At 41.3% G+C, this 13987-nt stretch overlaps 1 protein-coding gene across 4 annotated transcripts in view; it reads right to left on the bottom strand.

Moving 5' to 3' along the window:
- LOC134339458 (EVI5-like protein) overlaps window positions 1-13987 on the bottom strand; it is a 275292-nt gene that overhangs the window by 97575 nt on the left and 163730 nt on the right. For all 4 annotated transcript variants that reach the window (XM_063035989.1, XM_063035988.1, XM_063035987.1 and 1 more), the window contains one exon: window positions 4600-4716. In XM_063035989.1, the coding sequence (XP_062892059.1) occupies window positions 4600-4716 (117 nt within the window). The remainder of the gene's footprint in view (window positions 1-4599; window positions 4717-13987) is intronic.

Raw genomic sequence — 13987 nt, forward strand, 5'->3', positions numbered from 1 at the left:
GACCAATTTTACAACATTCTGTAGTTCCATTTGATCCAGTGCAGTAGCACCCCACCCCCTCTCCAGACAGTGATGCAGCCTTTCAGAATGCTCTCCACTGTACATCTGCACATCCATTGAAGTTTTTGAGTGTCTTAGGTGACAAACCAAATCTCCTCAAAGTCATAATGAAATATAGCCACATCATGCCTTCTTTATTGCTGCATTGATAAGTTGGGACCAGGTTAGGGCCTCAGAGATCTTGACACTCAGGAACTTGAAATTGCTCACTCTCTCCACTTTTGATCCTTATGTCAAGATTGGTTTGTGTTTCCCCGTACTACCCTTTCTGAAGTCCACAATCTGCTCTTAGGTCTTACTGACTTTGAGTGCAAGGTTGTTGATGCGACACTATTCATCTCGCTGGGATATGTTGCTCCTGTACATCCTCTCAGCTCCATCTGAGATTCTGCCAACAATGGTTGTATCATCAGCAACTTTATAGATGGCATTTGAGCTATGTCTAGCCACACAGTCATGGGTATAGAGCAGGGGTCCCCAACCTTTTTTGCACTGCGGATCGGTTTAATATTGACAATTTTCTTGCGGACCGGCCGACCGGTGGGGTGGGGGGGGGGCGGGAGGTAGGGTTGCCAACTGACAAGAGTAGCAGTCAAATATGTTGGGTTCACCCCGAGAAAGACTACAATGACCATGAAGCCTTGCGCGGGCACCAGTGTGCATGCGTGTTGTACGTGCTGATTTTTCCTGCAAATTGTTTTTGGCGATTCTGTTTGGGGGGGGGGGTGGTGTTGATCACGACCGGAATATAGGTGATAAGTGGCTAATACATTCAATTTCGTTTCTGAAAGTATTTATCTAACGAATTTAATATTAAACACACAGCGCATATTTTCCTCGCATGAATATAGCGATAAGTCAATTATCAGGGGAGGACAGGGGAGCTTGAAGTAAGTGTTGAACGAACTTCCAGTAGAAGTGGTAGAGGCAGGTTCGATATTATCATTTAAAGAAAAATTGGATAGATATATGGACAGGAAAGAAATGGAGGGTTATGGGCTGAGTGCAAGTCGGCGGGACTAGGTGAGAGTAGCATTCGGCACGGACTAGAAGAGCTGAGATGGCCTGTTTCCATGCTGTAATTGTTATATGGTTATATAAGTAAGTCAATAGCATCATAACATTTTAAGTAACGTTTGGATATTAAACACACAGCACATATTTTCCCTGTATGAACATATAAAATCATTACAACGCACCAATATCGCTGAATCAGTGGGAGCCCCGGGCTTGTTTCCCTGCAACAAGACGGTGCCATCGAGGGGTGATGGGAGACAGCGATACTTGAAGGGGGTTCCTTATGTCCAGTCTATTCCGCAATTTAGTTTTCGTTGCATTCATTGCAGAGATATGTTGGAAATGGAAGCAACGTTTTCAGTGCTTTTGTGGCTATCTCAGGATATTCAGCCTTGACTTTGATCCAGAATACCGACAGAGATGTTATGTCAAACATACTTTTCAGCCCGCCGTCATTTGCAAACTCGAGGAGTTGATCTCCTTCCCGCGCTGACATGGATGACGCGCGGGTAATGACCTCGCATGCGTTCAAACTCAACAGTGGGTGTGACAGGGAATGAGGAAAGGTGCTGCTGACTCATATCGCCAAATCGTATCTTTTCCTCGAGGCCCGGTAGCGCTTGCCTTGCGGCCCGGTACCGGTCCGCGGCCTGGTGGTTGGGGACCGCTGGTATAGAGAGAGTAGAGCAGTGGGCTAAGCACACATCCCTGAGGTGCGCTAGTGCTCATGTCCTCTAGTTGGGGATAAACATTGGGTAATCAAATAATTTAAAAAAGTAATTAAGAGGAAAGGATGATATGATAACTTTACTTGCACAATCAGTTGGTAGGGAATAGCATGCTCCACAAAGTGATTGAGGCTATCACTGGAGGCCAGATATTCAAAGCAGAAAATAACAGGCATTGCGAGTGTAAAGACTGATTCTGAATACTTTCAAGAACAAGCCATTAACTGGCACTCTACAGAAAAATAGTGGTTCTACCTCTACAGGTGGTGCAGGACTTAAGGGAAGGGGTAGTCCAGTGGCTCAGAATGGGAATTAGAGTAGGTTGGGAAGCGTTAAGTGCAGGTTAATCACAACACTTCATATTGTATTTCACTGCTCTGTTAGCAGTGGTACAAACATCAATATGCCTTGCATAATTAAAAAAAACATTTTGCAAGGTTATTGAATTACAGAATAGTCACAGCACAAGTTGCCACTCAGGCAATTTACTGGCGAAGTGACCTACAAGCCTGCACATCTTTGGTATAGGGAAGGAAATCGTATTGCCAGGAGGAAACCCATGTGGTCAAAGGGAGAATGCTTAAACTCCATGGAGACAATCATTGGAAATTGGGATTATCACAGTGTGGCAATGGCCAATGTGGGCACAGGGACAATAACTTCGCCACCTCTCTCTAATGCGCTCATATCCTTCCCACAGCGTGGAAACAACTCCTCTTCTGAAGCTGGAACAGAGTTTTATAAAAATTCATCATAATTTCCCAGCATTGATAATCTAGGGCTCTATAGATAAAGACCACATTGTGTGTTAGAATTGCTTTCTAAAATACCCTACAACCTTTAATGACTTGTGCAGCACTATTAGCTATAAGGAGATGCTGGACAAAGTAGATTGCTTTCTCTGGAGTACTGGAGGCTGAGGGGTGATCTGATACAAGTATATTTAATGATGAGAAGCATAGATAAGGTAAAGTCAATATCTTTTACCCAGGGTGGAAATCAAATAGTGAAGTCATATATTTAAACTGAGAGGGGGGATATTTCAAGGAGATGTGTCAGAGAGGTTTTATTTTTACAGAGTGGCAGGTACCTGGAATGTGCTGCCTGGGAGGTGGTAGAAGCAGATACCAATGAAATGTTTAAGCGGAATTTAGCCAGCCACATGGCCAGGCAGTGAATAGAGGATAAAAGATACGTACAACTAGATGGGTTTATCTTAGACTAACATCAGAGTCAGTGCCGACATAGTTTGTGAAGGGCCTCTACTGTTCTACATTTTCACAGTTCCCTGCATTAAACGTCATCTGCCACCCTTCTGCCCATTCCATGAGCCTGTAAATATCCTGCTGTAATCTATCACTGTTACAGTTCACAATGCTGCGAGGTTTTGTATTATACACAAATTTAGAAATTGTGGCTTGCATCCACTAGTCCTGGTCATTTACTAAAGGTCAAAATAAAGCAATGGCTCAGATCTCTGGTGATCACTACTTCCCTCTTTCCTCCTGTTTCAGAATAGCTATTCACCACGATGATGTATCGCTTTTAATTTGCTAACTTAGGTTGGAATCAGCTTTGCTTATAAAGTCAATTACATTGCACCTTAAATGAAGTCTTCTTCAAGTCCACATACTTCACATCCAGTGTATTACCCTCATCAACTCTGTCCATTACCTTATCTAAACCTGCTATCAGGTTAATAAACATTATTTATCCTCAATAATCTGTGCTGGCTTGCCTTATTTAACCCATGGACTTATAACTCCATGGTAACATATATAATGCAACTTATATATCAACCACCTTATTCTTCACTATTACTTTAAAAGCACCCTTTTCCTTAGTGAAGAAAAGTACAAAGTACTCACTTGGTTCCTTAACACTGTTTTCAGCATCCATGCGTCAATTCCCATTTGGCCCCTCTTCCTCTAGGTACTATTACGAGCTCATAGTAAACTCTTGGATTCCAACCCATGTTTGCAGCTAACACACATCAAAGTTGCTGGTGAACGCAGCAGGCCAGGCAGCATCTCTAGGAAGAGGTACAGTCGACGTTTCAGGCCGAGACCCTTCGTCAGGACTGACCTTTGTCCTGACGAAGGGTCTCGGCCTGAAATGTCGACTGTATCTCTTCCTAGAGATGCTGCCTGGCCTGCTGCGTTCACCAGCAACTTTGATGTGTGTTGCTTGAATTTCCAGCATCTGCAGTATTCCTGTTGTTTCCATGTTTGCAGCTATTCATTTGCACATTCTCTGAGCCTCCGTATTTTAGTTTTCTCCTCCCTCTGATTTTTTTGGTGATCACCTGATTCTTGTTTGCATTTGCAAATAGACTGTTTTTTTTTGCTCCGCAAGCGATCTTTTTTGCTCCCCTCCCACTGCATCTTTTTTCACCAACCAGGCAGCTCTGGAATTGTTTATTCTTTCTTTGCTTCACTTGGGAATGTGCCACAACTATACCTGAACCACCTCTTCTATAATGGAAACCATTGTTTTACTACACTTTGCCTGCCCCCTTTTGGCTCTAGTTTACCTGGGTCAGTTCACTCTCAGGTTGTGGAATGTACTTCCTCTATAAACACATACATATATTCCCGAACAGTTTGCAACTCTGAAATGTGGGTGTTAACAGAGTTTCTACACTGCACAACATGCCTGGAGCTCTGTTCCTCTTATTCTATTCTGACTTTCAGATTTACAGGACTGCAGAAGAGATGATGAAATCCCATTGCAAAACAAAGAGCACTTGCAGCTTTCAGAACTGAAACCTGCAGTTGCACCATGGTGTTCTCACCTTTTCCATTTCCAGGACCTTATCTTGCATCTCCTTGAGTGCAGTCAATGCCTCTGCTTCTCTCAATCGTGACTGTTCCAGTTCCATCACATATTCCTCTTTATTACGATGTTCACACTGTGACATGTAAAAGAGAACATACGCATATTTAAAAAGCAGGTTTTGAAAACTAATGCCCAATCAAATGGCATTGCAAAGCAATTCAACTTTTACTTTCTATCCAAAAGGGGAAAAATAAACTAATGATCAACACAAGTATATTGTATTAGATTCCCAGCCTTTTGCCTCATGTCAGGAGGAAGTAACAAAAAGTGTTTTGAAGAATAAAAAAAATTCTTTTTGATTCACCAAGGCAAAGAAGCTTATGGGCTAAGAGCTGGCCAACAGGACTACCATTGCTGAGGTACTCAATGGTGGCCCAAAGACCTTGTTTCTGTGCTGTATGACACAATGACAGTGCTGGCAGTGGTTGCAATCTTTATGATTACAAAAGATAGCTGCTTAACAACCAATGAGTAGTAAATGCATATTTAGAATCTGTCTAGAAGAAAGAAAGAAGAAAAAAACTGCATTTATATAGCACTTTTCATGTCATCACACCATCCCGAATGTGTATAAGTAATATGCAAGTTGTAAAAGCTTTGACGGACCTCAGCTGCAGTACTGCGTTCAGTTTTGGGCACTGTGTCCAGGTAAAAGAGAAGAACATTAACTCACTGGACTGATACTAGGGTTTGCAGTATTAAATTATCTGGATAGATTGTGAATATTTCCTTTATATTCCGGTCCGGTCTAATCATTGATTTAAAAAGCATAATAAGGGTTGGTCTGTGCTGGGTGATCAATGAGAAGAAACATTACCAAAGAGAGGGGTAGCTAGAAGGAGGGTAATTTTATATCCTGGGAAAAACCACAAACATAGATCACGGTAGATATCTTGAGCACTCCTAGACTCTGGGGATGGCTGATATTTTTCACATCAAAGAGATAAAGGATATCAAGGGAAAAGGTCCAAAGGCAGATGAATGGAATTGAGCCACGAAAAAACTCTGAATTCTGACAGAATGAAAGCAAATTCAAATGAGTGGAACGGTAAGTCTCGTCACTGCAGAAGGTTCGACATGACTCTTAAGTTTTCTGCTCCGGTGAGATGAGGCACTGGATAAGAATGCCCTTGTTTGAATAGTTAATGACGGCACTTCTACAGTACCTTTCACATTCCTTTTAGTAGATTCTAGTGTGCTTTGCTTGCTAATGATGAAATAATTTTAAAGTGAAGCCACTATTGCAACTCAGGAAATGCAGCAGTCAATTTGCACACAGGAATCCCACACAAACAGAAATAATCTGCCTCCAAATGTAAGGTCCAATAACCTTATATTTTTACAACCCAATCATATCTATTGCTCCTCTTCTTTTCCATAATCCACCAAGTCAAACTTCTATTCTCCCCTCTGTTCCAATCCTAAATTTGCATCTTTACCATTCCTCATGCCTTTTCCTCCTGAACTGCTGGACACACAATTTCTCTTCATTACCCTAACTTTGGCAAAGAATTGTCTCTTCCCGACCTAAACACTTCTTAACCTCCTCGACTTGTAATTAACACTCTCATGTCCAAACATACTGAGAAGCAACATCCCCAAGTCAGACACTTTTGCTTGAAATTGCCCAATTAGATATTCACATCGTACTGAAATATTTGAATCTCATTGTACATCAACCATATGTCTGTAAAAGGGCAAGCTTGCCCTCTATGTATTTCACAGTCTCTTTGCAGCATCTAACACAACTGTCCAAACTACCTAACTCAATTGGAACTACCATCTATAAACCCGAAAACAAATTTCCTCTTGCAATGATACATCCTAGGGTAACAAACCTCCGGTATAAGGCTTGATCGGAATCCTTAAAGTGCTTTATTTGTAGTCTTTGAAATTCTACTCAGTTATGTCATCTGTAATGTTTGAAAAAACCAGAATGAATCCAGTACTGTTTCTTTTTGTTTTCAATCTTTTATTTTACAGTTTCTAAATTTAAAAAATCACTTTCTGTTTTATGTTCACATCCTTTATTTGAATCCACATACAAAACACTGGAGAAACTCAGTAGGTCATGGAGTATTTATGGAGAGAAATGGGTTTTTGAAGTTTCAAATACCTGAAACTTCACTGTACCTCCCTGTGTGACAGTAATAAACCATTTCCAATTCCCTTCATAGACGATATCTGACCCACTGAGTTTCTCCAGCATTATGTGCTGCCCCAGATTTCAGCATCTACAGTCTTTTGTGTCTCTTCTTTATCTAAAGTCAGCCACAATAGGCATCACCATTTTTGCAAAACTTCTCAACAGTTTAATCCACTAGCTGGCCAGACACTTGTATGACAATGATTGAAATAATACAAGAATCTCAACATCATCCAGGACTGCGTGTACTGCTTGAATGGTACTCCATTCACATTCACTTCTTCTACTCCCAGTGTGCTGTGGTTAAAGTGTGGATCATTTACAATGTGCACTGCATTTACTTGCCAAGGAAGCTTAACAACACCTCCTAAACCTACTAGTCTACCACTGAGAAGTAGAAGGACAGTGGGTGCTTGGGATGGCAACACCTGCAGAGACCCACCAAATCTCTCAGCTTCTTGTGTTGGAAATATATTTTTCATAATCATTAGGTTTACACTCTGGATCTGCCGAATCAACAACAAAGTAGGAACATCAGTAGGACTGCAATAGTTCAAGAATGCAGCTTATTAATGACAATTAAGAATGGACAATAAATACTGAGCTTGCTAGTGATGACCCAACTGAAAAATTAATTAAAAAATAATATTCCTGCAAAGGCCTGTATTTATTATACAACTGTAATTGCCCTTAAATTAAATTCAACCATCGGGCAAGCAAACTGGGATAGGATGAGAGTCACATACAGGTAATCCATACAAGGTGATCAATTTTTCTTTCTTTTAAAAGGTGAAGAATCAACCAGATTTTTACAATTGGTAGATTCATAGAGAATATTACTGACTACTACTTTGTCTTATAGTTATAGATTTATTTTAATAAATTAATATAAATTCTCAGGTGCCCTGCTAGTGCTTAACAAATTTCCAGATCATTAGTCATTCTTTGTAGATAACTGCACCCCACTCACAGAAAATACTGAGGATTTACTTATCCTGTCCCCAGTTCCATGGGACACTCATCCTGCTCCTCACAGTCTTCGCTGCTGACACTCCTTGCTTTTAAGTTTATAACCTTGGCCCACCCTACTGACGGGAACACTCTGTCATTCTCCCAATGCCCGATACTTTCACATTGCGGTGTGATGCCTAATTTTATCTTTTTCTTCAGGTTTGCAACACTGTATAGGCCCTAGTATCTCCCAATCAACTTTGACGTCCATGATCTATTTAAAGGAAATATGCCCAAATGATTCTAATGAATCATAGGAGATTATTTGCCTGACTGCTGCTGAACTTCCAGTAAGATGGCACCATGCTGAGATGCAGCAGCCACTCCAGGTCCATTCAAAGTTGCATTTGTTCATCTTGTTTTGCTGGATACTGAGAACATCAAGTACTGTTTGATGTTACCAAGTTGCTATCCTATTACTGAGTTGCTTGATAGCGACGGGGCTGAACTTATTGCATACCATTGTTCCGTTGTTGCCTGGACTTGTTGTGTACTGTTGCAAGGTGCAGAGTGCGAGTGATTCTGTTGGGACAGTTTTACTATGATTGTGAGGCCCTTTTGGACATTGGTAATATAGAATATTGCAAGTTCGAATCACTGGTGAGATCGATAGTGAGGGAGCTGCGTTGCCTTGGTTGTGGTGAGGATTAGGCCTAGACCGTGGCGCTGCCTGTTGCAGCTGACCAGGAGAGGAAGAACAAAAGCGGTATGGGAAAACCTCTGTGGAGCACCCTTGGATCCGTAACAGGTTGGGGACTTGTCCCTCCTGTGGGTGCTGCCCTCTAGTGTTCCCTTGGTGGATGTACTTGCTGGACCACTTACTATCTGTCTCGTCATGCCACACAGGGCTACGTTATTATTATTTTCTCTTTGTGGCTCTATGGTTTTCTGAGATTGTAACCATATGCGCTATTTGTGCTACCTACTATGTGCAGTGTTCTATATGTTGTTTGGCCCTGGAGGAGTGCTTTTCGTTTGGCTATACTCATGTATGGTTGAATGATAATTAAACTTCAACTTGAACAGAGATGCTGTCCACCTCTGACTATGATGTGACTGATGTTAATCTGCCTGGGCACTCCATGTATTTGTTGATAATACCAACAATTAAAAGCTTCTAGCCCTGCCTCATCATACAATGCAGTCACTGAGGTCTGGGTTCTAGGTCAGATCTGAGACTCAGACATTGTGCATTTGGTTCAGATTCTGAACTTATATCATGGCTATATATCTCTGCATCTCAGGCTGAAATAGTTGAATTGAGGTGGTCTTTAAATCTGTCTCATGTGTTAAGTCTGAAGTATTTGCATGGTGACAGATGCCAAAAACCTAGGAAAGACACTGAAGACATTCAAGTCTTACAACATCTGCTGAGGTAATTGTTGGAATACCCCTCGAGGCAATGTAACTCAGGGATGGGATGGTCACCATGCCTTCATAAATGTGCCTTAGTTTGGTTGGATGTGTCCACAATTATGATAAAAGATTAACTTGAGAGATAAAGGTAGTGTAAGGTGGCTGAGGCAGATACAGCAACAAGAACATTTCCTCTTAGCCTCTATTTAACAAGTGGTAAATGACACGTAGCACACAATAGAAAACAAAACTTATGATAGTTTATACATCAGTTTGAATAAACCATTTCACAGTGGCATTAAATCCACACAGAGCATATATTTCAGAGAAACAATGTGGATTACATTAAACAAACATCCAAAAGAAACATAAAATAATAGAACAGGTAGTCCTGTAAGAAAAGTTCTCTAATTATTAAGATAGTGGCAACATTTGATGGCTCGGGGCCTCTACTCACTGGAATTCAGAAGAATGAGGGGTGACCTATCAAATGTTGAAAGACCTCCATAGAGTAGATATGGAGAAGATATTTCCTATGGCGGGGAAGTCTAAGACCAGAGGACACAGCCTCAAAATAGAGGGGTGTCCTTTTACAACAGGGATAAGGAGGAACTTCTTTAATCAGAGAGTAGTGAATCTGTGGAATTTGTTGCCACAGGCAGCTGTGCAGGCCAAGTCACTGGGTATATTTAAGGCAGAGGTTGACAGATTCTTGATTAGTCATGGCATGAAAGGACATGGGGAGAAGACAAGATTTTGGGGCTGAGAGGGAAAATAGATCAGCCATGATGAAATGGTGGAGCAGACTCAATGGGCAAATGACCTAATTCTGCTCCAATATCTTATGGTAACACTGCATTGATGGGCACACAATCCTAGTTTGGAACGATATTTACCAGGGTGAAGTATACATGTCAAGCTGGCACTAAAGGAGATGAGCATCATGATTAGTAGTCATGAGACAGTGGACCCGGATGCCTTCCCAATCATCACAGGGGACTTTAGTCAGACCAGTTTGAAAAAGTCTCTAATAAACTACCACCACCAAGTCACTTGGTGAACTAGAGGAACCAACATGTTCAACCATTGCCTTACCACTATTAAAAATGTTTGCATGCAGTTCTGGCTTGTACTTTGTCCAGTCTGATCACCTGGTTGTACTGCTACTCCCCACATATAGACAGACTGAAGACTGCAGCACCACTGGAAAGGACTGTGGAGGCATAGTCGAGGGAGGTGGAGGACTATTTGCAGGACTGCTTTGAATCAGTGGACTGGACCACATTTATGGGTTCATCTTCAGTTCTGAATGAATACGCCACAGTCATCACAGACTTCAAGGAGTGGATGAGTTTGTGCCTTCAAGAACATACCTAGTTTTCCTAAACCAGAAATCCTGGATGAACCAGGGAATTTGCAGTCTTCTTAGGGCTATCTCTGTGGCATTCAAGATGCTTACAAGAAGTTCATGTATAACCTCAGTAATGTCATTGTGAAAGCAAAAAGGCAATTCCCTGTGAAATTTGAGATATAATCAGATGCACAACAGCTGTGGCAGGGTGTGCAAGCTAATATTTCCTATCAGGTGAAACCTAACAGATTAAATGGAAATGATGCTTTACTCCCTGATGAGTTCAATGATTTATATGCATACTTTGAAAGGAGGGGTAACTCTACACCTACAGTACATGAATACTCACACTTTGTGATCTCTGTCCCAGAGACCAATGTCAGACATCCTTCAAGAGGGTGAAAAAGGTGTCAGGCCCCGATGATGCATCTGGCTGGATGATGAAAATCTGTGCTAACCAACTGGCTGGAATGTTCACAGACATCTTTAACCTCTCACTGGTGGAGGTTCCCACCTGTTGCAAAAGGGCAGCAATCATACTGCTGCCCAAAAAGAACTGCCTCAATCAATAACAAATAGAGCACTCACATCTAATATAATAAAGTGTTTTGAGAAGTTGGTTATGGCTAGGATATCTCATGCCTGAGAAAGCACCTGGACCTGCCACAATTTGCCTACTGCTAAATGGTCAACCTTGCACTCAATGTCAACAAGATCATGAAACTGATTGGGGGCTTCAGGAAGGGGAAGTTGGGAGAACAGCACTGTCTTCAGTTGAGGAGTCAGTGGTGGAAACGGTAAGCAACTTCAAGATCCTGGGTGTCAACATCTCCGAGGACCTGTCCTGGGTTCAATGCATTGATGCAATCATGAAGATGGCATGCCAGTAGCTTTACTTCATTAGGAGCTTGAGAAGATTTGGCATGTCACCAAAAGAATCTTGCAAACTTCTGCAAATGCATGTTAGAGAGCATTCTCACTGTAGGCATCACCGCCTGCTATGAAGGCGCCAGTGCACAAGAAAGATTGCAAGCGACTGCAGAGGGTTGTGGACTCAGCCACCTCTATCAAAGGCACAACCCTCCTCAACATTAAGAACATCTTCTCAATATCTCAAGCTGGCAGATCATGGGCAGACCCCCATGATCTGGGACATACCCTCTTCTCGTTACTACCATCAGAGAGGAAGTATAGGTGCCTGAATACCCCAACTAAATGTTTCAGGAACAGCTACATTCATAAGATTTCTGAACATCTATGAATCCATGAACACCACCTCATTATTCCTTTTTTTTTGCAGTACGTATTTATTTTTGTAGTTTATAGTGATTTTATGCCTTTGCTCTGTCCTGCTGCAAAACAACAAATCTCATATCATACAAATCAATGATAATAAAACCTGATTCTGACATAATTTAACTTTGACTTTCAACATCCATGGATCCATGGCGAGGAAGATATTAGAGCTCATTACTTTATTTTCTTAATATATATCTAAGGCTTAGAGTTGGGAGTGCCTGGCATATTTCCAATTTGCACTTGATGCACAGTTTAAAAGTGGACCCTTAGGAGGAAGTGACGGTCTTCATTTGGATGTAGGCAGAGTGGTGAAATGAATGGACTTTTGGCAGATGAAATGTAAGACACATGCAACAGCCAGGATCTGTTTTCATTGTTTCCCACTCCTATCAGATTCCTTCTTCTTCAGCTCTTTGCCTTTTCCATTCAGCACACTCACATCATTCTCTTTCTTTATACCCTCTGCCCACCTGCCCCACCCACCTTCCCCTTCAGCAGGAGTCACCTATTTCCTGCAGCTTATGCTTCTCCCCCTCTCATTCCCTGTCTTCTGTTGCCTTGCTTTACAATCCCGAAGAGTCTTAGTCTGAAATGGCCACTGTTAATTTCCCCCCACGGATGCTCTCTGACCTGCTGAGTCCCTCCAGCATTTTGTGCGTGTTGCTCAAATGTGAAGTGTTATATACTGACAAAAACAAAGTATAAACTGGACCCTGTATTCAATTCCAAAATATGTTCTCCAACAGAGATCTAGGATACTTCTGCATTAATTGTTCAAGGTGGCTGAACATAATGAAAATGATGTTTAAATAGTTTCAGGATCACAGGTTTTATACACGTTTGTACACGTTTCTACAGAGTAGTTAAGCCTTGATAGAACATTATGGGAAAAATGGTGCTTTGTTAAATATTGAGTACTGGGTTCAGTTCTGCACAGGTATAGTGAAATTCTGAAGCTATAGTAAGATTATTTCAGGGATTAAGAACTTTATGCGGAAAAATTAGCTGGAGTTGTTTATTTGGAACTTGGGATAGTTTCCTTGGAGGCTGCAAAAGAATTTGATGAAAATACTTAAATTAAAAAGGGATTAGACAGAAGGGAGAGAAATAGTTCCCAATGGCAGAAGGGTTATGAAGGTAATTGGCAAAAGAGCCAAACTGGGCTGGAGGAAAATATTTTCTTAAGCAGCAGGTGGTTAGAACGTGGAATGTATTGTTCAGGGAGGCAGTGGAGCGTTATCATAAAAGGATTAGATGAATAATTGAAAATAAATTAAAAGTCAGGTTCACTGTCATATGTAGAAATAGTTGCTTTGCTATAAGCTATGGAAGAAAGTTGGGGGAGACCGGGAGCATCAGGATGATTCATTGTTTTCACAGTATTGAATGTGAACAGAACACTGCCCAGGCCCTACACCTTGGAAGGTGGAAATTTTTACTTAGGGCAAGCCACGAATTAGAAGATGGAATCTGCCACCCAGCCAAAAAAACATCGCCTGTTCCTAATGACAAATGATTTCCAAAGGTATACAGGGACGAGTGAGAGAAATACTTCCCTTGGCAGTAGGTGATAAGATGGGATCCAATTTGAGTTGGCACTACAAATGAGTTCCAATATTGAGGGTGAATGAGGTTAACGGCAGATTTTTCAATTTTCTTTCTCAAAATAATATTTCAAGACAAATGCTGTCGCCAAGGAAACCATTTTATCAAAAATGTGGTCTATAGTTGTTCTAAATCAAAAGATAACAAAGCTTCCTACAGTTTTGAAATCAAAATGAAAATTGATTTCAGAAACTGTAAGGCAGCATGACGGAATTTAAGTAAGAAATGCTGGCAATTTGGAAAGTTGGATGACTGATTGAAATCTTGAGCTACCCATGAGTTGGAAATTTTTTACTTTAGAAAAGAAATCTCACCCACTCCACCCAATCTGAGTAAATACTTGGTGTGACAAAGGTTGACAACCACAAGCTCTGATGCAAAATTGCCAGATATGTTCACAGCTTTTTAAAAAATATCTGACAAACTGTCTTTTACCATAGTTTTTAGCCAGCTGGTTCTCAGACATGGGTGCTTTCTTTATGACAGCGCAGCATCTTCACACAAACCTGACATTGTGGCAAATCAGCTTTGGACTTCACATTTGTAAAGTGAGGCATGGCACAGAAAATGTAAACT

The sequence above is a fragment of the Mobula hypostoma genome, chromosome 29, assembly GCF_963921235.1.
Source record: "Mobula hypostoma chromosome 29, sMobHyp1.1, whole genome shotgun sequence".
NCBI lineage: Eukaryota > Metazoa > Chordata > Chondrichthyes > Myliobatiformes > Myliobatidae > Mobula > Mobula hypostoma.